Source organism: Mustelus asterias, chromosome 5, assembly GCF_964213995.1.
Source record: "Mustelus asterias chromosome 5, sMusAst1.hap1.1, whole genome shotgun sequence".
Lineage (NCBI taxonomy): Eukaryota > Metazoa > Chordata > Chondrichthyes > Carcharhiniformes > Triakidae > Mustelus > Mustelus asterias.
In genome coordinates, this window is record NC_135805.1 from 124,973,499 (window position 1) to 124,999,489 (window position 25,991).

General features: G+C 46.4%; 1 protein-coding gene across 1 annotated transcript in view; it reads right to left on the reverse strand.

Annotated features, from left to right (window-relative positions):
• Positions 1-25,991, reverse strand: part of LOC144494018 (regulating synaptic membrane exocytosis protein 1-like) — a gene marked incomplete at its 3' end in the record, with an annotated part of 567,179 nt that overhangs the window by 171,112 nt on the left and 370,076 nt on the right. The window contains exons 14-15 of the mRNA XM_078213592.1: positions 6,576-6,729; positions 6,162-6,287 (exon numbers count right to left, since the gene is read on the reverse strand). Of these exons, the coding sequence (XP_078069718.1) occupies positions 6,162-6,287; positions 6,576-6,729 (280 nt within the window). The remainder of the gene's footprint in view (positions 1-6,161; positions 6,288-6,575; positions 6,730-25,991) is intronic.

A 25,991-nucleotide genomic window follows, 5' to 3' on the forward strand; every position in this document is an offset into this window, starting at 1 on the left:
AGGGGCAGCCACATTGTTAGGTGTTTATTATAGACCCCCAGATAGTCAAAGGGATATTGAGGAGCAAATATGTGCTCAGTTTGTGGAGATGTGTAGAAACAATAACAGTAAGGCTATATTAGGTGATTTCAACTTTCCCAACATTAATCATAGAATACAGAAGGAGGCCATTCGGCGCATCGAGTCTGTACCGACCACAATCCCATCCAAGCCCTATTCCTGTAACCTCACACATTTACCCTGCTAATCCCCATCCCAACTCGGGGCAATTTAGCATGGCCAATCAACCTAACCCACACATCATTGGACTGTGGAGGGAAACTGGAGCACTCGGAGGAAATCCATGCAGACACAGGGAGAAAATGCAAACTGCACATCGTGACGTGAGACCGGAATTGAACCTGGGTGCCTGGTGCTGTGAAGCAGCAATGCTTAACCACTGTGCCGCCCTGGGATATATTAACTGGAATATACATAGTGTTAAGGGCTATGATGGAGTAGATTTCTTGAAATGTGTACAGGAGAACTTTTTAAATCAATATGTGGAGGATCCAACAAGAGAGGGAGCTGTGCTGGACCTGATTCTGGGGAATGGAGCCCAGGTGTTTGAGGTGGTGGTGAGGGAGCCTTTGAGGGATAGCGATCACAACATGGTACAATTTAAGCTTGTTATGGACAAGGAAATAGACAAGCTGCAGAAAAAAAAATTGATTTGGGGGAGAGCAGATTTTAGTAAAATAAGACAGGATCTGGCCAAGGTAGACTGGCAACAGCGACTAATGGGGAAATCTACAGAACAGCAGTGGGGGTCATTCAAAAAGAAAATGGGGAGGATGCAAACCCAGCTTGTTCCCTCCAGGGTGATAAGTAGAAATAAGCGCCCAGAGAACCATGGATGACCAGAGATATTTAGGATACAATGAGAAGGAAAAGACAGATGTGAAGTATTCATTCAACGCTCTTCCAATGTCCTCTGGCTCCATTCACAGATTGCCTCCTTGGTCCCTAATGGGCCCTACTCTTTCCCTGGAAGGAAAAGAACGGCTTTTAAAAAATACCGTGGGCAGCACGGTGGCACTGTGGTTAGCACTGCTGCTTCACAGCTCCAGGGACCTGGGTTCGATTCCCGGCTTGGGTCACTGTCTGTGTGGAGTTTGCACATTCTCCCCATGTCTGCGTGGGTTTCCTCCGGGTGCTCCAGTTTCCTCCCACAGTCCAAAGATGTGCGGGTTAGCTTGATTGGCCATACTAAAAAAATTGCCTCTTGGAGCCCTGAGATGAGTAGGTTAGAGAGATTTGTGGGTAAAATATGTTGGGGTATGGGGGTAGGGCCTGGGAGGGATTGCGGTTGGTAAAGACTCGATGGGCCAAATGGCCTCTTTCTGTACTCATAGAAATCATAGAAACCCTACAGTGCAGAAGGAGGCCATTCGGCCCATCGAGTCTGCACCGACCACAATCCCACCCAGGCCCGACCCCCACATATTTTACCCGCTAATCCCTCTAACCTACGCATCCCAGGACTCTAAGGGGCAATTTTTTTTTTTAACCTGGCCAATCAACCTAACCCGCACATCTTTGGACTGTGGGAGGAAACCGGAGCACCTGGAGGAAACCCACGCAGACACGAGGAGAATGTGCAAACTCCACACAGACAGTGACCCGAGCCGGGAATCGAACCCAGGACCCTGGAGCTGTGAAGCAGCAGTGCTAACTACTGTGCTACCGTACCGTACTGTAGGGTTTCTATGATTCTATAAGGGGAGCAAATCAGTGGAGGCATTAGTGACGTATAGAAAGTGCAGGGTGGAGCTTCAGAAAGCAATTAGAAAAGCAAAGAGGGGATATGAGAAAGTTCTGGCTGGTAAAAGTAGGGAAAATCCCAAGATATTCTATAAGTATATCAATGGGAAGAGGATAACCAGGGAAAGAGTAGGGCCCATTAGGGACCAAGGAGGCAATCTGTGAATGGAGCCAGAGGAAATTGGAAGAGTGTTGAATGAATACTTCACATCTGTCTTTACCCAAGAGAATGAGGATGATGGTATGGCATTCAGGAAGAGAGACTGTGAGGTTCTTGAACAAATTGACATTGGGAAGGACAAGGTATTGGAGGTGCTGGCAGCCTTAAAAGTGGATAAATCTCGAGCTCCAGATAAATTGTGCCCTAGGCAGTTGTGGGAGGCAAGGGAGAAGATTGCAGGGGCTCTGACCCAAAGTTTCAAATCCTCTCTGATGTGGAGATGCCGGCGTTGGACTGGGGTAAACACAGTAAGAAGTCTCACAACACCAGGTTAAAGTCCAACAGATTTATTTGGTAGCACAAGCCAGTAGCTTTCGGAACACTGCCCTTTCATCAGGTAAGTGGGAGTTCTGTTCCAGACAGGAACAGGCAGAGAGGTGCCAGATGACTGGAGAACAGCTAATGTGGTTCCGCTATTTAAGGGTTGTAGAGACAAACCAGGGAACTACAGACCAGTGAGTCTCACGTCAGTGGTCGAGAACCTATTAGAGAAACCTCTGAAAGAGCGAATCTATCACCACTTGGAGAGGCAAAGCCTGATCAGAGATAGCATGGCTTCGTCAGGGGGAGATCATGCCGACCAAATTTGATTGGATTTTTTGAGGAGGTGACCAGGTGTGTAGACGAGGATCGTGCAGTCGATGTAGTTTATATGGATTACAACAAAGCCTTTGACAAGGTCCCACATAGGAGACTTGTAAAGCAGGTAAACTCACATGGGATACAGGGTATTTTGATGAAGTGGATTCAAAATTGGCTCAGTTATAGGAGACAGAGGGTGATGACAAAAGGCTGCTTTAGTGACTGGAAGCCTGTGTCCAGTGGCGTACCAAAGGATCTGTTGGGCTCCCTATTATTCATCAGTTATATAAATTACATTGATGACTATGTGGGGGGTGGGATTAACACGTTTGCGGATGGCACAAAGATTGGACGGGTGATTAACAATGAGGCGGAGTGTCGTGGGCTACAAGAAGTAATAGAAGGGTCAAATTGGCAGATAAGTGGCAGATGGAATTAAATCCTGAAAACTGTGAGTAATTTGACAAGAAAGCACTCAATGAATGGTAAGACACTCGGAAGTCCTGTGGAACAAAGGGACTTTGGCATGTTTGTCCACAGATCTCTGAAAGCGGAAGGGCATGTGGAACACTTGCCTTTATCAATTGAGGTATAGATTACAAAAGCAGGAAAGTCATGTTGGAGTTGTATAGAACTTTGGTGAGGCCACAGCGAGAGTACTCTGTGAAGTTCTGGTCGCCACATTATCGGAAGGATGTGATTGCACTGAAGGAGGTGCAGAGGAGATTCATCAGGATGCTGCCTGGGATGGAACATTTAAGTTATGAAGAGCGGTTGCGTAGGCTTGAGTTGTTTTCGTTGGAGCAGAGAAGGCTGAGGGGCGACCTGATCGAGGTGTACAGGATTATGAGAGACATGGACAGAATGGATAAGGAGTAGCTGTTCCCCTTAGTTGAAGGGTCAATCGCGAGGGGGCATGGGTTCAAGGTGAGGGGTAGGAGGTTGAGGGGGGGTGTGAGGAAAAGCTTTTTTACCCAGAGGATAGCCATGATGTGGAGATGCCAGTGTTGGACTGTGGTGGGCACAGTAAGAAGTCTCACAACACCAGGTTAAAGTCCAACAGGTTTATTTGGTAGCACGAGCTCTCAGAGCGCTGCTGATGAAGGAACAACACTCCGAAAGCTCGTGCTACCAAAATAAACCTGTGTTGTGAGACTTCTTAGTGTGCCTACTCAGAGAGTGGTGACTGTCTGGAATGCGCTTCCTGGGAGGGTGGGAGAGGCAGGTTGCCTCACATTCTTTAAAAGGTACCTGGATGAGTACTTGGCACATCATAACATTCAGGGCTATGGCCAAGTGCTGGCAGGTGGGATTAGATGGGAGCTCAGGTGTTTATGTGTCGATGCGGACTCGATGGGCCGAAGGGTTTCTTCTGTGCTGCATGATTCTATGATTCACTGCAGAGAGAGAGATCACAGTGTGTGGAGCTGTGCTCAGTATTCATTGGAGCGGGAGTGCAAGAGATCATATTGTGTGGAATTGGACTCCGTATTCACTGCAGAGAGAGAGATAACTGTGTGGAAATCTGCTGTGTATGTGGAGGGGATAGATCACTGTATGTGGGACTGGGCACAGGATTCACTGGAGAGGGAGAGGTCACAGTATGTCTATCTGGGCTCAGTGTTCACTGGAGAGGGAGACAGCACAGTATGTGGACCCGGAATTTGGTTTTTCATCTTTGTGTTCATTAGGCCAGAACTTTCCGGGACTGTAAGTTGATCATTTTTAACAGATTTTGGGGATGTACCTCATTCAAAGAAATCATAGAATCATAGAAACCCTACCGTGCAGAAAGAGGCCATTCGGCCCATCGAGTCTGCACTGACCACAATCCCACATAGGCCCTACCCCATATCCCCACATATTTACCCGCTGATCCCTCTAACCTATGCATCTCGTGACACTAAGGGGCAATTTAGCATGGCCAATTAACCTAACCCGCACATCTTTGGACTGTGAGAGGAACCCGGAGCACCCGGAGGAAACCCACGCAGACACAGGAAGAATGTGCAAACTCCACACAGACAGTGACCCGAGCCGGGAATCGAACCCAGGTCCCTGGAGCTGTGAAGCAGCAGTGCTAACCACTGTGCTACCGTGCCGCCCCCCACTGTGCTACCGTGCCGCCCCCCACTGTGCTACCGTGCCGCCCCCACTGTGCTACCATGCCGCCCCCACTGTGCTACCATGCCGCCCCCACTGTGCTACCATGCCGCCCCCCACTGTGCTACCGTGCCGCCCCGGCATCTCACAAAATGTGAAGTCAACAGGAAATTGGGATGTTGCTAACTATTCAAAGCATCTGCTTATTTCCTGAGGCAATGAAAATGAAGATGGAGAAAGAAATTGGTATAATGGAGGGGATCCGGTCAGTTGGAATCAAACTCAATCTATGAAGAGGAGAGTGGGAGAGCACGATAAGATTAAGGGAGAATGGAAAAAGAGAGAAATGTTGGAAAATATTTTTAAAAATGCCTCTTGGAGCAATGATTACCTGCAGGTGTGCGATTGTGAAGTGATCCCAATGTTATTAAAAAGCTGTCCTAATTCCCTGGGGCATCGTTAATTTGTAGTTATAATTGTTGTATGAACCTCAGTTCCGGAGGCTGATGGTGCCACCCCACGGTTTCACAGACTCGTCCCATTGCAATTGAACAGCTTTTAAATAGTTTATGGCAAAACCTCTACCCTCACCTGGGCTATTAATACTGCCTCCGATAGCTGCCAGCCTATAAAATTTCCAGCAGCTTCTGCTCCCAGCAGTGCCATTAGAGTGGTGGCCATCCTTGGAATGATGAGGAGCCATGAGGTAAATTGCAGTTAACTGAGAGACAATTTCACAAGAAGACCCAGGTAAGGGAGGTGGGGGCTGAGATAGACAGGCTACAGGAGAGGCGAGCCAAGGAGGGAGGGAAGACCTTAGAGCTCAATGTTAAATAGATTCCTTCCTCGCTGCCTACCACCAGCTGGTTGTGTAACAGTTATCAGGCTTGGACGTCTCCCACCGTTGGTTTAATTCGAGCAGCAGTAGGATATGGTCCTTAAAGGACTATTAATTAGAAGGCCTCTACAGATGGACAAGACCTCTTGATGCTTCCCATGCCACTAGACATGCCCATGATATGGTGCCCAATTTTATGGGTCCTCCTACCTGCCAACCCATACTCAGGCAGTTGTGAAATACAGCCCATAATGTTGTGTTCATTTAAATCACTGTTATTTTACCAGCAGATTCTTAATTGCGTGTTGAATCTTGCTTTAACAGTATAATTGGAGAATTGGAAAATACTTCAAATGGTGCATTGGAGCTTACAGCAAACTGAGACCAAAGTACAGATTTGAAATGATCATGGGAAAATTCAGCTACCAAATGATTCACAAACATTATGACTTAATCATTTTGCAAAATATTATTGGAGGAATGGAAGATTAGATCAGTGGGGTTATTTTCAAACACCAAAAAGAAGGTAACACTGATAATTTTGCATTTAAAGTTTGCATCAAGAAACCAAACAGAAACAACAGGAGACTAGAATAATTTTGCTAAACACTGTACCTGTCTCTTTCATATGTGTAATAACTGTCTATGTGCCTAGGCCTACGTTCGACTGGACTGCGAGACACATCTTGGTAACGGGTAGGAGAACGAGATCGTCGACTTTGATGGATTTCATCCAAACTCCTGTGAATGGAGAAGATTGCCAAAACTATATTACATGTGGAAATTCTGTCTCAAAAATGATTCATCTCGATGGAAAACTGTTTAATATAAGAAATTTATACACCTAATATAGATGAACACATTTTGCCATTTCCCCCAAAGTTCCTTTAATTCCATACAGGTAACTGCCTGTTTTCAATCAAAACGAATCTCGAATTGACTTACAGAAGAAGTGAAGATAAAACATGAACCACATTCTGCCCAAAATTTAATAAAGTAAAACAAGTATTGTGAAGAATGTAAACACACCTCTGTAGTGGGACATTGGGTAAACGTGACCGGGTCCTGCCCTGGTCGTCACCACGGTGAGGGGAGACAGAACGAGAACGATGCTGTGGGCTTCTCTGCTGATCTGGAACAGTTAGTGTGCTTGATCTACTTTCTCTACTGCTAGCCCTATAATCTGTTGGTTAAAATGCCAAAAATAACAATAAAATGTTTGCTTTGAAGAACATTAGTCAATAATAGCACTGTTGCAACTATAAAGCTGAACTTTAATGTAATAACTTAAAAGTGTGATTCCATTCAACTTCCCTTTTTGGTCATCACTTTTATGTCTTTTAAGTATGAGGCACTCCTTGAAATGCATGCAAACCATGAGCATTAAAACAGCCTATTACAAAAATGAAGTGTTACGGGACTGTTGTAGTTGTATGATGTAAAATTATTATTAAAAACAATGGGAAAGGCACCAGCTTTCCTGCATGGACAAGTTCAGAGGCCATGCAAACATCTACGTTAGGTAAAGCGAAGCCATGCAGGTTGCAATCACTCAGAAATTGTGTTTCTAAGGGCTGCTCTACAGCAGTTCACCTGTGGAGCTCAAGCAGGAAGGCAGTTAGGGAGTAAGTGTGTGTTGAAAACTATCCAAGTGTCACTTCCTTCATAAAGAATATGATTACTACTAGTTACTGTGTGACAATGTTATTTGAGCAAGCAATGCTGTATTAAATGTAAGCTACAAGAACAGTATTATTAAACAATATAGTATTTGAGACCACAGTTAAGTCATGCGAGAGACTTCATCACAAACTCATCTTTCTGTTGTCTGACTAAAGTCCTAAGCGGCCATACAATGCAATTTATTTTAAGAAGTTTGATTTGTTTTACATGGAGCCTGATGCATTTAGTGAACTTAAAAGTAGAACATTAAAGGGACTGTTTAGGATCAGAAAGCAGTGGGATGGACCAGTTTTGGGTCCCAAGACAATGGGAGTGTCAATGAAAACAACGGGCGGAATTCTCCCATTTTGAGATGTGTGGTGGAAGGCAGCTCAGTGGTGCCTGAACTGCTGGTCAGACTAGCAGGATCCTGCACCAGATCCTGCGCTTGGAATTAATTATGTACAGGCGAGGCAGCTCTCCTGACGTGTGGCAGCTGATTGGTCTGCCTGCCCTTATTTGGCAGGTTTGAAGGTCTCAATGCCATATTTAAAAGTCCAGGACACTCGTATGACTTTCTCCAGCCCAGCTGTCTTCACCAGGCCAAGCAGGATGTCAGCAGCTCAGAGGGAAAAGGCAGCACCAGCTTTCGCCACGAGGGCTCTCATTTGGTAAACCTGGGCCCACTGGCATGTGCTCTGCAGGGACAGTGCAAAGACAAACACCAACCTCATGTCTCTGGCTTGGGAGGCTGTTGCCCAGGAGGTCAGTGTGGCTGTCACATGCCCGCGAAATGTCATTTAGTGCAGGAAGCAGAATGATCTCATCCATTCTGCCAGAATAAGTCCTCTCTCAGCTCCCTCCACTATCAAACTCTCAGCGTGGCATCATGTACTCAAATGGCTGCTCTCTTTATGGATCTCACACATTCAATGTCAGGGGGCACATAATCAACAGTCAGTCTCTCAACAAGACTTTCACAATATCTCCATCCCATCTTTCTTGTTGCTCCCACTCCAATCTCTGTCCATTCTGGACAGGGTTCACCACACACACACACACACACACAAGACATGCATTTCACCCAACCTCTGCTCCAACCCATTACCATATCTCTTCCTTTTGTCCCCTGAAAGGCCAAACCAGGGGGATCCTTTGGTGTCCAAAGATGTGTAGGTGAGGTGAATTGGCCATGGTAAATGCGTGGGTTTACAGGTAAGGTATTCTTTCTGCTTCAGTGCAGACACAATGGACCTTCTGCATTGTAGGGTTTGTATGGATTCTTATATGGACTAAGAGCATTTGTTTGCTCATAAATGGCATTAATTGTTAACACGTGACTCCCCATGACATTTGATGGAAGAATTGATGCAGCTATGCCCCCTTCACTATAGCCTTCACTCCCCAAGCCTTCGTTCCTGTCTTCCACTACGTAGCTTTTCAAATTGTGACCTGAAGCTATTGAGTTGAACCCAGCTTAGCGTTCCTCCCACACTTCATCATACCCCTCCAATACAGAACTGATCTTACTCTCAGTTTTGAAAGGTGCGTGTCAAGGTGGTTGTGCTGCACCTGTATTACAGCTCAGAGTTCAACCCTCCCTTCCTCACTGTCTGCAGGTTTCTGAGATGTCTCTTGTTATTCTTAAGCCTCCCCCACCAAAACTGGACCGTCATTGTGGTGGCGGACATTGACACACTCCCCACCACCAACCATCACCTGGGAGGTGCCCGTGCCACACTTAGACCAGCACCCATCTCCTCGAGAGGCTGTGCACACCATCACTTCCAGAGGTCTCCATTGTTCATCATTGTTCGAATTGCCAATGTTGTTCCTTTGTTTAAGAAGGGTAGCAAGAATAATCCAGGTAATTACAGGCCGATGAGCCTCTCATTAGTGTTGGGAAATTATTGGAGAGGATTCTTCGAGACAGGATTTATTCCCACTTGGAAATAAGTGGACATATTAGTGAAAGGCAACATGGTTTTGTGAAGGGAACACGAACAGTGTCTCACAAACCTGATTGGGTTTTTCGAGGAAGTGATGAAGATGATTGATGAGGATAGGGCAGTGGATGTTGTCCACATGGACTTCAGTAAGGCCTTTGACAAGGTCCCTCATGGCAGACTGGTGCAGAAGGTGAAGTCGCATGGGATCAAAGGTGAGCTGGCAAGCTGGATACAAAACTGGCTCGGTCAAAGAAGTCAGAGGGTAGCAGTGGAAGGGTGCGTTTCTGAATGGAGGGCTGTGACAAGTGGTGTTCCTCAGGGATCATTGCTGGGACCTTTGCTGTTTGTAATATATATATATACATGATTTGGAGGGAAATGTAACTGATTTGATTAGTAAGTTTGCGGACGACACAAAGATTGGTGGATTTGCAGATAGTGATGAGGACCATCAGAGGATACAGCAGGATATAGATCAGTTGGAGACTTGGGCGGAGAGATGGCAGATGGAGTTTAATCCGGACAAATAGAAAATAGAACATAGAACAGTACAGCACAGAACAGGCCCTTCGGCCCACGATGTTGTGCCGAGCTTTATCTGAAACCAAGATCAAGCTATCCCACTCCCTATCATCCTGGTGTGCTCCATGTGCCTATCCAATAACCACTTAAATGTTCCTAAAGTGTCTGACTCCACTTTTAACGGCAGGCAGTCCATTCCACACCCCAACCACTCTCTGCGTAAAGAACCTACCTCTGATATCCTTCCTATATCTCCCACCACGAATCCTGTAGTTATGCCCCCTTGTAATAGCTCCATCCACCCGAGGAAATAGTCTTTGAACGTTCACTCTATCTATCCCCTTCATCATTTTATAAACCTCTATTAAGTCTCCCCTCAGCCTCCTCCGCTCCAGAGAGAACAGCCCTAGCTCCCTCAACCTTTCCTCATAAGACCTACCCTCCAAACCAGGCAGCATCCTGGTAAATCTCCTCTGCATTCTTTCCAGCGCTTCCACATCCTTCTTATAGTGAGGTGACCAGAACTGCACACAATATTCCAAATGTGGTCTCACCAAGGTCCTGTACAGTTGCAGCATAACCCCACGGCTCTTAAATTCCAACCCCCTGTTAATAAAAGCTAACACACTATACGCCTTCTTCACAGCTCTATCCACTTGAGTGGCAACCTTTAGAGATCTGTGGATATGGACCCCAAGATCTCTCTGTTCCTCCACAGTCTTCAGAACCCTACCTTTGACCCTGTAATCCACATTTAAATTAGTCCTACCAAAATGAATCACCTCACATTTATCAGGGTTAAACTCCATTTGCCATTTTTCAGCCCAGCTTTGCATCCTATCTATGTCTCTTTGCAGCCTACAACAGCCCTCCACCTCATCCACTACTCTGCCAATCTTGGTGTCATCAGCAAATTTACTGATCCACCCGTCAGCCCCCTCCTCTAAGTCATTAATAAAAATCACAAAGAGCAGAGGACCAAGCACTGATCCCTGTGGCACTCCGCTAACAACCTGCCTCCAATCCGAAAATTTTCCATCCACCACCACCCTCTGTCTTCAATCAGACAACCAGTTACCTATCCAATCGGCCAACTTTTCCTCTATCCCACACCTCCTCACTTTCATCATAAGCCGACCATGGGGGACCTTATCAAACGCCTTACTAAAATCCATGTATATGACATCAACTGCCCTACCTTCATCAACACACTTAGTTACCTCCTCAAAAAATTCAATCAAATTTGTGAGGCACGACTTGACCTTCACGAATCCGTTCTGACTATCCCGGATTAATCCGCATCTTTCTAAATGGTCGTAAATCCCATCCCCAAGGACCTTTTCCATCAATTTACCAACCACCAAAGTAAGACTAACCGGTCTATAATTACCAGGGTCATTTCTATTCCCTTTCTTAAACAGAGGAACAACATTCGCCACTCTCCAGTCCTCTGGCACCATCCCCGTGGACAGTGAGGACCCAAAGATCAAAGCCAAAGGCTCTGCAATCTCATCCCTTGCCTCCCAAAGAATCCTAGGATATATTTCATCAGGCCCAGGGGACCTATCGACCTTCAGTTTATTCAAAACTGCCAGGACATCCTCCCTCCGAACACCTATTTCCTCCAGCCTATTAGCCTGTAACACCTTCTCTTCCTCAAAAACATGGCCCCTCTCCTTGGTGAACACTGAAGAAAAGTATTCATTCATCACCTCGCCTATCTCTACTGACTCCATACACAAGTTCCCACTACTGTCCTTGACCGGCCCCAACCTCACCCTGGTCATTCTTTTATTCCTCACATAAGAGTAAAAAGCCTTGGGGTTTTCCTTGATCCGACCCGCCAAGGACTTCTCATGTCCCCTCCTAGCTCTCCTAAGCCCCTTTTTCAGCTCGTTCCTTGCTAACTTGTAACCCTCAATCGAGCCATCTGAACCTTGTTTCCTCATCCCTACATAAGCTTCCCTCTTCCTTTTCACAAGACATTCCACCTCTTTCGTGAACCATGGTTCCCTCACTCGGCCATTTCCTCCCTGCCTGACAGGGACATACCTATCAAGGACACCCAGTATTTGTTCCTTGAAAAAGTTCCACTTTTCATTAGTGCCTTTCCCTGACAGTTTCTGTTCCCAACTTATGCCCCCTAATTCTTGCCTAATCGCATCATAATTACCTCTCCCCCAATTGTAAACCTTGCCCTGCCGTACGGCCCTATCCCTCTCCATTGCAATAACAAAAGACACCGAATTGTGGTCACTATCTCCAAAGTGCTCTCCCACAACCAAATCTAACACTTGGCCTGGTTCATTTCCCAGTACCAAATCCAATGTGGCCTCACCTGTTGTCGGCCTATCCACATATTGTGTCAGGAAACCCTCCTGCACACACTGCACAAAAACTGCCCCATCCGAACTATTTGACCTACAAAGGTTCCAATCAATATTTGGAAAGTTAAAGTCCCCCATGACAACTACCCTGTGACCCCCACACATATCCATAATCTGCTTAGCAATTTCTTCCTCCACATCTCTATTAATATTTGGGGGCCAATAGTAAACTCCTAACAACGTGACTGCTCCTTTCCTATTTCTAACCTCAGCCCATATTACCTCAGTGATCCCCCTCGAAGTGCCTTTCCGCAGCCGTGACACTATCCTTGATTAACAATGCTACTCCTCCACCTCTTTTACCAGCTTCCCTACAAATGTGAGGTAATGCATTTTGGAAGGTCTAATACAGATAGGGAATATACAGTAAATGGCAGAACCCTTAAGAGTATTGATAGGCAAAGGGATCTGGGTGTACAGGTACACAGGTCACTGAAAGTGGCAATGCAGGTGGAGAAGGTAGTCAAGAAGGCATACGGCATGCTTGCCTTCATTGGCCGGGGCATTGAGTTTAAACATTGGCAAGTCATGTTGCAGCTTTATAGAACCTTAGATAGGCCGCACTTGGAATATAGTGTTCAATTTTGGTCGCCACGCTACGAGAAGGATGTGGAGGCTTTGGAGAGGGTACAGAAAAGATTTACCAGGATGTTGCCTGGTATGGAGGGCATTAGCTATGAGGAGAGGTTGGAGAAACTTGGTTTGTTCTCACTGGAACGACGGAGGTTGAGGGGCGAACTGATAGAAGTCTACAAGATTATGAGAGGCATGGACAGAGTGGATATGAGAGGCATGGACAGAGTGGATAGTCAGAAACTTTTTCCCAAGGTGGAAGAGTCAATTACTAGGGGGCACAGGTTTAAGGTGCGAGGGGCAAAGTTTAAAGGAGATGTACGAGGCAAATTTTTTACACAGAGAGCAGTGGGTGCCTGGAACTCGTTGTCAGGGGAGGTAGTGGAAGCAGATATGATAGTGACTTTTAAGGGGCGTCTTGACAAATACATGAATAGGATGGAAATAGAGGGATACGGTCCCCGGAAGGGTAGGGAGTTTTAGTTAAATCAGGCAGCATGGTCGGTGCAGGCTTGGAGGGCCGAATGGCCTGTTCCTGTGCTGTAATTTTCTTTGTTTATTTATATAAATGACATAAATGACTATGTGGGGCGGGGGGGGGGGGGGGGGGGGGGGGGGGGGGTGGCGGGGGGGTAGGATCAGTAAGTTTGTCAATGGCACAAAGATTGGCCGGTGGTTAACAGTGAGGTTGAGTGTCTTGGGTTACAGGAATATATAGACGAGATGGTGAAATGGGCGGATAAGTGGCAGATGGAATTTAACCCTGAAAAGTGTGAGGTGATGCACTTTGGAAGGAGTAATTTGACAAGGAAGTATACTATGAAAGGTCTGACACTGGGAAGTTCCTAAGAAAAAAAGGACCTTGGCGTGTTCTCCATCGACCTCTGAAGGCGAAAAGGTTAACAGGGTGGTGAAAAAGGCATATGGCCTTTATCAATCGAGGTATAGGTTACAAAAGCAGAGAAGTCATGATGGAGTTGTATAGAACTTTGTTGAGGCCACAGCTGGAGTATTGTGTGCAGTTCTGGTCGCCACATTATAGGAAGGACATGAACGCACTGGAGGGGGTGCAGATGGGATTTACCAGGATGCTGTTTGGGATGGAACATTGAAGTTATGAAGAGAGTTTGGATCGGCTTGGGTTGTTTTCATTGGAGCAGAAAAGACTGAGGGGCCATCTAATTGGGGTGTTCAAGGTTATGAGGGACATTGACAGGGTGGATAGGGAGCAGCTGTTCCCCTTAGTGGAAGGATCAGTTGCGAGGGGCACAAGTGAAAAGTGAGGGGTGGGAGGTTTAGGGGGGATTTGAGGAAAAACATTTTTATTCAGAGAGTGATGACAGTCTGGAATGTGCTGCCTGGGAGGGTGGTGGAGGCGGGATGCCTCACATTCTTTAAGAAGTACCGGGATGAGTACTTGGCATGCCATAATATTCAAGACAATGGGCCAAGTGCTGGCAAGTGGGATTAGATGGGCAGGTCAGGGCATTTCTTCTTCATCCACCTCATTGCCCCTCTGCTTGCCCTCACATGTCCTCACCCTCACTCCCTCCAGCTTGTACAGCCCTCTTTCCAGACTGCCCCCTCCATCTTCGGCAATTTCATCCCTCTCCCACACCTCCTGGCCTCACCTCAAACCCCCTGCTGTCCATTTAGACACTACTGTGTGATACCCAAGGAGATCCTTGTACTCCCTGATCCCAGATGCAGTCCTGATCCAACGTGGTGACACAGGGGGGTTCATGGGTCCAACAGCACGGTGCTGTCCATGAAGACTAGCTTGTCGTGGAGATGGAAGGCAGTCTGTCCCATCAGGAGAAGCACAGCACTGTGGCTGAAAGTTGTTGCACTCACCCCAAAGTCTCTAAGGAACTGAGGATTGTCTTGGACACGTCACTCTATAACAATCGGATTTCAGAACAATATTATTTTCTGCTGACATGACAGCAGATTGAAAGGCCTGATGGGATGCTGAGGAACAGCTATTTTAATGGGATGAAAATAAATACAATTGGCATTTGTTTATTCGTGGGACATGGGCGTCACTGGCTGGCCAGCATTTATTGCCCATCTCGAGTTGGCTGAGGATAGTTAAGAGTCAACCACATTGCTGTGGCTCTGGAATCACATCTAGGCCAGACCAGGTAAGGACGGCAGATTTCCTTCCCTGAAGGGCATTAGTGAACCAGATGGGTTTTTCTGACAATTGACAATAGTTTCATGGTCATCAGTAGATTCTTAATTCCAGATATTTTTTATTGAATTCAAATTCCACCATCTGGCATGACGGGATTCGAACCAAGGCCCTCAGAACAATAGCTGAGTCTCTGAATTAATTGCCTAGTGATAATACCACAAGGCCATCACCTCCACACCACCTGCCAAAGAACAAAGAACAGTACAGCACAGGAAACAGGCCCTTTGGCCCTCCAAGCCTGTGCCGCTCCTTGGTCCAACGAGACCAATCGTTTGTATCCCTCCATTCCCAGGCTGCTCATGTGACTATCCAGGTAAGTCTTAAACGATGTCAGCGTGCCTGCCTCCACCACCCTACTTGGCAGCGCATTCCAGGCCCCCACCACCCTCTGTGTAAAAAACATCCCTCTGATGTCTGAGTTATACTTCGCCCCTCTCAGCTTGAGCCCGTGACCCCTCGTGATCGTCACCTCCGACCTGGGAAAAAGCTTCCCACTGTTCACCCTATCTATACCCTTCATAATCTGGTACACCTGTATTAGATCTCCCCTCATTCTCCGTCTTTCCAAGGAGAACAACCCCAGTCTACCCAATCTCTCCTCATAGCTAAGACCCTCCATACCAGGCAACATCCTGGTAAACCTTCTCTGCACTCTCTCCAATGCCTCCACGTCCTTCTGGTAGTGCGGCGACCAGAACTGGACGCAGTACTCCAAATGTGGCCTAACCAGCGTTCTATACAGCTGCATCATCAGACTCCAGCTTTTATACTCTATACCCCGTCCTATAAAGGCAAGCATACCATATGCCTTCTTTACCACCTTCTCCACCTGTGTTGCCACCTTCAAGGATTTGTGGACTTGCACACCTAGGTCCCTCTGTGTTTCTATACTCCTGATGACTCTGCCATTTATTGTATAACTCCTCCCTACATTATTTCTTCCAAAATGCATCACTTTGCATTTATCCGGATTAAACTCCATCTGCCACCTCTCCGCCCAATTTTCCAGCCTATCTATATCCTGCTGTATTGCCCGACAATGCTCTTCGCTATCCGCAATTCCAGCCATCTTTGTGTCATCCGCAAACTTGCTGATTACACCAGTTACACCTTCTTCCAAATCATTTATATATATCACAAATAGCAGAGGTCCCAGTACGAGCCCTGCGGAACACCACTGGTCACAGACCTCCAGCCGGAAAAAGACCCTTCGACCACTACCCTCTGTCTCCTATGGCCAAGCCAGTTCTCCACCCATCTAGCCACTTCTCCTTGTGGGAGAGACTCCCAGTGGGAAGACCATCCCGTAATTAACCCTCCTTTGGGAGAATTGCAATGGGACTTTACACCAGCGGATTTGTGATTTTTTTCACTCCCGCTAAGATTCTCTGCTTCCACCCAGCACCAAACCCGCTGTGGGTGGGATGGGAGAATTCCACCCATCTATCCAGGCCAAATCAAAGCTCTTCAGCCCCGTCAGGCTGATTATCAATCGGAGAACATGCCTGGGTGTGCTGCAAAGCAACTTCTACAACAGTCAAAATCAAAGGTTTCATAAATGGTTTCTTCTCTCTTTCTAAATTACACTTTAATGTTTGAGTATTGGATTTTTTAACCAGTTCCTGATATTTAATATTTTACGATTAACTGACCTTAGTCCTCCGTTATGATCATAGAATCGTTGCAGTAGGAGGCCAATAGGCCCACAATGCTGGTTCTCCTCTGGAGGAATTCACGTACTGCCATTCTCCTACCCATCGACCCATATTCTGCACATTGCTCCTTTTCAAAGATTTAGAAAGTTTAGAAGTGTAGAAAACCTCATGGCACAGAAAGAGGCCACTCTGCCCTTGAGTTTCTGCCGGTTGAGAAAGGAGTCACCTAGTGTAAACCCATTTTCTGACTCTTGGTCCGTTGTCCTGAGATTACAGGACTTGAGGTGCACACCCAGGCACCTTTTGAAGGAGTGAGGGTTTCTGCCTCCACTGCCCTTTCAGGCAGTGAGTTCCAGGCCCCCACAATCTTCTCGGTGAAAAATGTCTCCCCACTAATCCTTCTCCCAATCACTTTCAATCTATGCTCTAGAGTCACTGATCTTTCACCAATGGGGAAATAGTCCTTTCCATCCACTCTACCAGGCCCCTTAATCAGTCATAGAATCCCTACAGTGCAGAAAGAGGCCATTCAGCCCATCAGATCTGCACCGACAACAATCCCACCTAGACTCTATCCCCATAACCCCACATATTTACTCTGCTAATCTCCCTGACACTAAGGGGCAGTTTAGCATAGCCAATCAACCTAACTCGCACATCTTTGGACTGTGGGAGGAAACCGGAGCACCCGGAGGAAACCAACACAGATACGGAGAGAATATGCAAATTCCGCACAGACAGTTACCCAAGGCTGGAATTGAACCCGGGTCCCTGCCACTGTGAGGCAACAATGCTAACCACAGTGCCACCACGCTGCCCTTTCTATCCACTCTATCCTTTCCATCCACTCTATCTTAACCCCTCACAATTTGGACATCAAAGTTAAATCTCCTCTCAGTCTTCTCTGTTCCGAGGAGAATAACCCCAGCCTATCTAATCTTTCCTCATAGCTGCCATTTTCCAGTTCTGGCAACATCCTCGTCGGTTTGCTCTGTACCCTCTCTGGTGCAAGTACAACCTTTTGTGAAGAGGTGACCAGAACTGCACACAGTACTCAAGTTGTGGCCGATCTAATGGTTATACAGTTCCAGCATAACCTCCCTGCTCTTATTCTATACCTCGGCTAATAATGGAAGGATTCCAGACACTTTCTTAACCATGTCAACTTGTTCTGCTACCTTCAGGGATTTGTGGATATTCATAGAATCATAGAAACCCTACAGTGCAGAAAAAGCCATTTGGTCCAACGAGTCTGCAGCAGCTCTACAAAAGCGCATCTTTCCAAAAGCGCATCTTTCCTAGGCCCTCTCCCACTCCCTATCTCAGTGACCCCACAAATTTACCAGGATGAACCCACCTAATCTGAAGGTATGATTTAGTATGGCCAATCCACCTAACCTGCACATCTTTGGATTGTGGGAGGAAACCAGAGCTCCCAGAGGAAACCTGCGCAGAGATTGTGCAAACTCCACACAGTCACCCAAAGCTGGAATTGAACCATGTCCCTGGCACTGTGCCATCCAAGGCCGCTCAATTCCTCCATACCTCTCATTGTCCTTCCATTTATTGTGTAATTCTTTGCCTTGTTTGACCTTCCCAAATGCATCACCTCACACTTCTCTGGGTTGAATTCCATTTGCCATTTTCCTGCCTACCTGACCAGTTCATGGACATCTTCCTGCAGTCAACAGCAATCCTCCTCATTGTCAGCCACACGGTCAACTCTGGTGTCATCTGCAAACCTCTTGATCATTCCCCCTACATGTATGTCCAAATCATTAACATATACCACAAAAAGCAGGAGACCGGGTACTGAGCCCTGCAGAACCTCACTGGTAAACAGCCTTCCAGTCACAAAAGCACTCTTTGTTTCATGTCACTGAGCCAATTTTGTATTCTGATTGCTATATTTCCTTGGATCTCAGGAGTTTTTTTTCACTCAGTCTGCCAAGTCGGACCTTTTCAAAACCTTAAAATCAATGTAGACAGCATCACATTGTCTCATCAAGGATGAGTGCTGTCCTATGGGCAGGGTGCGAAATTGGGGGAAGGCTAACTATAGCTGGATTAGGCAGGAATTGGTGGACGTTGATTGGGAGAGGATGTTTGAGGGTAAGTCCATGTCTGGCATGTGGGAGTCTTTTAAGGAACAATTGATAAGGCTGCAGGATAGGCATGTGCCTGTAAAAAGGAAAGATTGGAAAGGTAGGATTCGAGAGCCATGGATAACCAGGGAAATTGATGATCTGATTAAAATGAAAAGGGAGGCGTACGTTAAGTCCAGGCAACTGAAAACAGATGGAGCTCTGGAGGAATACAGAGAGAGTAGGAAAGAATTCAAACGGGGAGTTAGAAGGGCAAAAAGAGGTCACGAGATGTTCTTGGCAGGCAGGATTAAGGAGAATCCTAAGGCATTCTATTCATACGTTAGGAACAAAAGAGTTGTCAGGGAGAAAATCGGACCTCTCAGGGACAAAGGAGGGGGATTATGCTTAGAACCCAAGGGAATAGGGGAGATGCTAAATGAATACTTTGCATCGGTATTCACAAAGGAGAGGGACGTGTTAACCGGGAGTGTCTCGGAGGGAGGTGTTGACCCGTTAGAGAAAATCTCCATTACAAGGGAGGAAGTGTTAGGTTTTTTAGGGAACATTAAAACTGACAAAGCCCCAGGGCCTAATGGCATCTATCCTAGATTGCTCACGGAGACAAGAGATGAAATTGCTGGGCCTCTGACGGAAATCTTTGTCGCTTCTTTGGATATAGGTGAGGTCCCTGAGGATTGGAGGATAGTGAATGTGGTCCCATTGTTTAAGAAGGGTAGCAGGGAAATTATAGGTCGGTGAGCTTGACGTCCGTGGTAGGGAAGCTGTTGGAGAGGCTTCTTAGAGACAGGATGTATGTGCATTTAGAACGGAACAATCTCATTAGTGACAGACAGCATGGTTTTGTAAGAGGGAGGTCGTGCCTTACAAATTTGGTGGAGTTTTTTGAGGAAGTGACAAAAACGGTTGACGAAGGAAGGGCCGTGGATGTCTTCTATATGGATTTCAGTAAGGCATTTGACAAAGTCCCACATGGCAGGTTGGTTAAAAAGGTTAAGACTCATGGGATACAAGGAGAAGTGGCTAGACGGGTGGAGAACTGGCGTGGCCATAGGAGACAGAGAGTAGCGGTCGAAGGGTCTTTTTCCGGCTGGAGGTCTGTGACCAGTGGTGTTCGCAGGGCTCTGTACTGGGACCTCTGCTATTTGTGATATATATAAATGATTTGGAAGAAGGTGTAACTGGTGTTATCAGCAAGTTTGCGGATGACACGAAGATGGCTGGATTTGCGGATAGCGATGAGCATTGTCGGGCAATACAGCAAGATATGGATAGGCTGGAAAATTGGGCGGAGAGGTGGCAGATGGAATTCAATCCAGATAAATGTGAAGTGATGCATTTTGGAAGAAATAATGTAGGGAGGAGTTATACAATAAATGGCAGAGCCATCAAGAGTATAGGCACACAGAGGAACCGAGGTGTGCAAGTCCACAAATCCTTGAAGGTGGCAACACAGGTGGAGAAGGTGGTATGCTTGCCTTTATAGGATGGGGTATAGAGTATAAAAGCTGGCGTCTGATGATGCAGCTGTATAAAACGCTGGTTAGGCCACATTTGGAGTACTGCGTCCAGTTCTGGTCGCCGCACTACCAGAAGGACGTGGAGGCGTTAGAGAGAGTGCAGAGAAGGTTTACCAGGATGTTGCCTGGTATGGAGGGTCTTAGCTATGAGGAGAGATTGGCTAAACTGGGGTTGTTCTCCCTGGAAAGACGGAGAATGAGGGGAGATCTAATAGAGGTGTACAAGATTATGAAGGGGATAGATAGGGTGAATGATGGGAAGCTTTTTCCCAGGTCAGAAGTGACGATCACGAGGGGTCACGGGCTCAAGCTGAGAGGGGCGAAGTATAACTCAGATATTAGAGGGATGTTTTTTACACAGAGGGTGGTGGGGGCGCTGCCAAGTAGGGTGGTGGAGGCAGGCACGCTGACATCGTTTAAGACTTACCCGGATAGTCACATGAGCAGTCTGGGAATGGAGGGATACAAACGATTGGTCTCGTTGGACCAAGGAGCGGCGCAGGCTTGGAGGGCCGAAGGGCCTGTTTCCTGTGCTGTACCGTTCTTTGTTCACACTCCACTACCCTCATCAATCCTCCAAAAAAATTAAATCAAGTTAATCACACATGACCTTTCATTAACAAATCCATGCTGACTGTTCTTGATTAATCCATGCCTTCTTAGGAGACAGTTCATCCTGTCTCTCAGAATTGATTCCACTAATTTTCCCATTACTGAGGTTAGACAGACTGGCTGTAATTATTCGAACTGTCCCTTGCTCCCTTTTTAAACATTAGACCGCATTAGCAGTCCTCCAATCCTTCGGCACCTCATCTGAACCGAATGAGGATTGGAAAATGATGGTCACAGCATTCATTATTTATCATAGAATCATAGAAACCCTACAGTGCAGAAGGAGGCCATTCGGCCCATCGAGTCTGCACCGACCACAATCCCACCCAGGCCCTACCCCCACATATTTATCCGCTAATCCCTCTAACTACACATCTCAGGGACAATTTTAACCTGGCAAATCAACCTAACCCGCACATCTTTGGACTGTGGGAGGAAACCGGAGCACCCGGAGGAAACCCACGCAGACACGAGGAGAATGTGCAAACTCCACACAGACAGTGACCCGAGCCGGGAATCGAACCCGGGACCCTGGAGCTGTGAAGCAGCAGTGCTAACCACTGTGCTACCGTGCCGCCCTCCACTGTGCTACCATAGAAACATAGAATCCCTGCAGTGCAGAAGGAGACCATTCGGCTTATCGAGTCTGCACCGACAACAATCCCACCTAGGCCTTATCCCCGTGACCCCACATATTTACTCCACTAATCCCTCTAACCTACGCATCCCAGGACACTAAGGTGCAATTTAGCATGGCCAATGCACCTAACCCACAAATTTTTGGAGTGTGGGAGGAAACGTGAGCACCCGGAAGAAACTCACACAGACACGGGTACAATTTGCAAAGTCCATACAGACAGTGACCTAGCCGGGAATCAAACCCAGGTCTCTGGAGCTGTGAGGCAGCAGTGCTTACCACTGTGCCACCATGCCATACTCCTGACTTCTTTTAACAGCTTGGGGTACATTTCATCTGGTTATTTATCCACTTTGAAGGATGCTAATCTACTTAATACTTCATCTCCCTTTGTTTATCACCACCAATATTTCACACTCCTCCTCTCTATCCACATTGTCGCCGTCTTTAGTGAAGACTGACACATAGTTAATATTAAGAACTATACCGACATCCTCGACCTCCACACATTTCTGTCTTTCCTCAGTTATCCTTTTACTCTCAGTGCAGACTCGATGGGTCAAATGGCCTCCTCCTGCACTATAGGAATTCTATGGGATTCTATGAATGCATTGATAAAACTTTGGATTCACCTTGATTTTACTTTTACCTTGGATTCACCTTGATTTTACTTTTACCTTGGATTCACCTTGATTTTACTTTTACCTTTGGATTCACCTTGATTTTACTTTTACTTCTTTCATGCCCTCTTACTGCCTTCCTAACTGCCTTCTTGCTTTCACCTGTCCACTTTCTATACTCCCCTCTGTGAACTCTATGGCCTGGGGCTTGACTCCTCCCTCTGCGACTGGATCATGAACTTCCTAACTCACAGACCACAATCAGTAAGGATAGGCAACAACACCTCCTCCACGATCCTCCTCAATACCGGTGCCCCACAAGGCAGTGTCCTCAGCCCCTAAGTATACTCCTTAAACACCTATGACTGTGTGGCCAAATTCCTCTCCAACTTGATTTTCAAGTTAGCTGATGGCACCACCATAGTGGGTCAGATTTCAAACAATGACGAGACAGAGTACAGGAATGAGATAGAGAATCTGGTGAACGGGTGCAATAATCTCTCCCTCAATGTCACCAAAATGAAGGAGATAGTCATCGACTTTAGGAAGCATAGTGGAGAACATGCTCCTGTCTGCATCAATGGGGACGAAGTAGAAATGGTGGAGAGCTTCAAGTTTTTAAGATGTCCAGATCACCAATAACCTGTCCTGGTACCCACCCCCATGCCGACACTATAGTTAAGAAAGCCGACCAACACCTCTACTTTCTCAGAAGACTAAGGAAATTTGGCATGTCAGTGACGACTCTCACCAACTTTTACAGATGCATCATAGAAAGCATTCTTTCTGGTTGTATCACAGCTTGGTATGGCTCCTACTCTGCCCAAGATTGCAAGATTGTGAATGAAGCCCAGTCCATCACACAAACCAGCCTCCCATCCATTGACTCTGTCGACAGTTCGCGCTGCCTCGGAAAAACAGCCAGCATAATTAAGGACCCCACGCACTCCGGATATACTCTCTTCCATTTTCTTCCATCGGGAAAAAGAAAAAGAGGTCACGTACCAACCGACTCAAGAACAGCTTCTTCCCTGCTGCCATCAGACTTTTGAATGGACCTACCTCGCATAAATGGGTCTTTCTCTACACCCTAGTTAAAACAAAATCAAATCGAATTAAATCGGCTTTCTGTTGCACTGAGTTCTCAAGTATCTGACATAAGCTTTCTGTTTCCACTTTACCCTACCCTGTAAGCTCCTAGACATCCAGAGGGCTCTAGATTTGGCTATGCCACCATTTTTCTTGGTGGGAACATGTTTACATTAAACCCCTTAAATCTCCCCTTTTGATGTCTCCCACTGATTTACCTTTAAATAGCTGTTTCCAGTCTGCTTTTGCTGAATTACTCCTCAGTTTAATAAAGTTGTGCTTGGCCCAATTTAGAACTTGAACTTTTGTTTTATCTTTGAGCTTTTCATAATTATGTAAAAACTGACTGAATTATGATCACGACCAACAAAATTCTCTCCATGGACGCTCCACCACTTGCCCAGCTTCATTTAAATAAATGATGGCCTAGTCAGCAAATCTCACATCCTATGAATGAATAATTTTAAATAACCCTAAAACGAAGTCTGTTTATAATAGAACATAGAACATAGAACATTACAGCGCAGAACAGGCCCTTCGGCCCACGATGTTGCACCGACCAGTTAAAAAAAAACTGTGACCCTCCAACCTAAACCAATTTCTTTTCGTCCATGAACCTATCTACGGATCTCTTAAACGCCCCCAAACTAGGCGCATTTACTACTGATGCTGGCAGGGCATTCCAATCCCTCACCACCCTCTGGGTAAAGAACCTACCCCTGACATCGGTTCTATAACTACCCCCCCTCAATTTAAAGCCATGCCCCCTCGTGCTGGATTTCTCCATCAGAGGAAAAAGGCTATCACTATCCACCCTATCTAAACCTCTAATCATCTTATATGTTTCAATAAGATCCCCTCTTAGCCGCCGCCTTTCCAGCGAAAACAATCCCAAATCCCTCAGCCTCTCCTCATAGGATCTCCCCTCCATACCAGGCAACATCCTGGTAAACCTCCTCTGCACCCTCTCCAAAGCCTCCACATCCTTCCTGTAATGTGGGGACCAGAACTGCACACAGTACTCCAAGTGCGGCCGCACCAGAGTTGTGTACAGTTGCAACATAACGCTACGACTCCTAAATTCAATCCCCCTACCAATAAACGCCAAGACACCATATGCCTTCTTAACAACCTTATCTACTTGATTCCCAACTTTCAGGGATCTATGCACACATACACCTAGATCCCTCTGCTCCTCCACACTATTCAAAGTCCTCCCGTTAGCCCTATACTCAACACATCTGTTATTCCTACCAAAGTGAATTACCTCACACTTCTCCGCATTAAACTCCATCCGCCACCTCTCGGCCCAACTTTGCAACCTGTCTAAGTCTTCCTGCAAACTACGACACCCTTCCTCACTGTCTACCACACCACCGACTTTGGTGTCATCAGCAAATTTGCTAATCCACCCAACTATACCCTCATCCAGATCATTAATAAATATTACAAACAGCAGTGGCCCCAAAACAGATCCCTGAGGTACACCACTTGTAACCGCACTCCATGATGAATATTTACTATCAACCACCACCCTCTGTTTCCTATCCGCTAGCCAATTCCTGATCCAATTTCCTAGATCACCCCCAATCCCATACATCTGCATTTTCTGCAGAAGCCTACCATGGTGAACCTTATCAAACGCCTTACTAAAATCCATATATACCACGTCCACTGCCTTGCCCCCATCCACCTCCTTGGTCGCTTTCTCAAAAAACTCAATAAGGTTAGTAAGGCACGACCTACCTGCCACAAAACCATGCTGACTATCACCTATCAATTCATTACTCTCCAAATAACTATAAATCCTATCCCTTATAATTTTTTCCAACATCTTGCCGACAACAGAAGTGAGACTCACCGGTCTATAATTCCCAGGGAAGTCTCTGTTCCCCTTCTTAAACAATGGGACAACATTCGCTAACCTCCAATCTTCTGGTACTATACCAGAGGCCAACGACGACCTGAAGATCAGAGCCAGAGGCTCTGCAATCACTTCTCTTGCCTCCCAGAGAATCCTTGGATAAATCCCATCCGGACCAGGGGATTTATCTATTTTCAGACCCTCCAGAATATCCTGCACATCCTCCTTATCAACTGTAATACTGTCTATTATAAATGACTTGGAGGAAAATGTAACTTGGATTGATGAGCAAGTTTGCGAATGACACAAAGGTTGGTGGATTTGCAGATAACGATTAGGACCATCAGAGGATGCAGCAGCATATAGATCAGCTGAAGGCTTGAGCGGAGAGATGCAGATGGAGGTTAATCGGATAAATGTGAGGCAATGCATTTTGGAAGGTCTAATACAGATAGGAAATATACAGTAAATGGCAGAACCCTTAATAGTATTGATAGGCAGAGGGATCTGGGTGTACAGGTACACAGGTCACTGAAAGTGGCAATGCAGGTGAGAAGGTAGTCAAGAAGGCATACGGCATGCTTGCCTTCATTGGCCGGGGCATTGAGTTTAAAAATTGACAAGTCATGTAGCAGCTTTATAGAATCTTAGTTAGGCCGCACTTGGAATATAGTGTTCAGTTCTTGTCACCACACTACCAGAAGGATGTGGAGGCTTTGGAGAGTGTACAGAAAAGATTTAACAGGATGTTGCCTGGTATGGAGGCCAGTAGCTCTGAGGAGAGGTTGGAGAAACTTGGTTTGTTCTCACTGGAACGATGGAGGTTGAGGGGCGACCTGATAGAAGTCTACAAGATTATGAGGGGCATACAGAGTGGATAGTCAGAAGCTTTTTCCCAGGGTGGAAGAGTCAATTACTAGGGGGCATAGATTTAAGGTGCGAGGGGCAAGGTTTAAAGGAGATGTATGAGGCAAGTTTTTACACAGAGGGTGGTGGGTGTCTGGAACTCGCTGCCGGGGGCAGTAGTGGAAGCAGATACGATAGTGAGTTTTA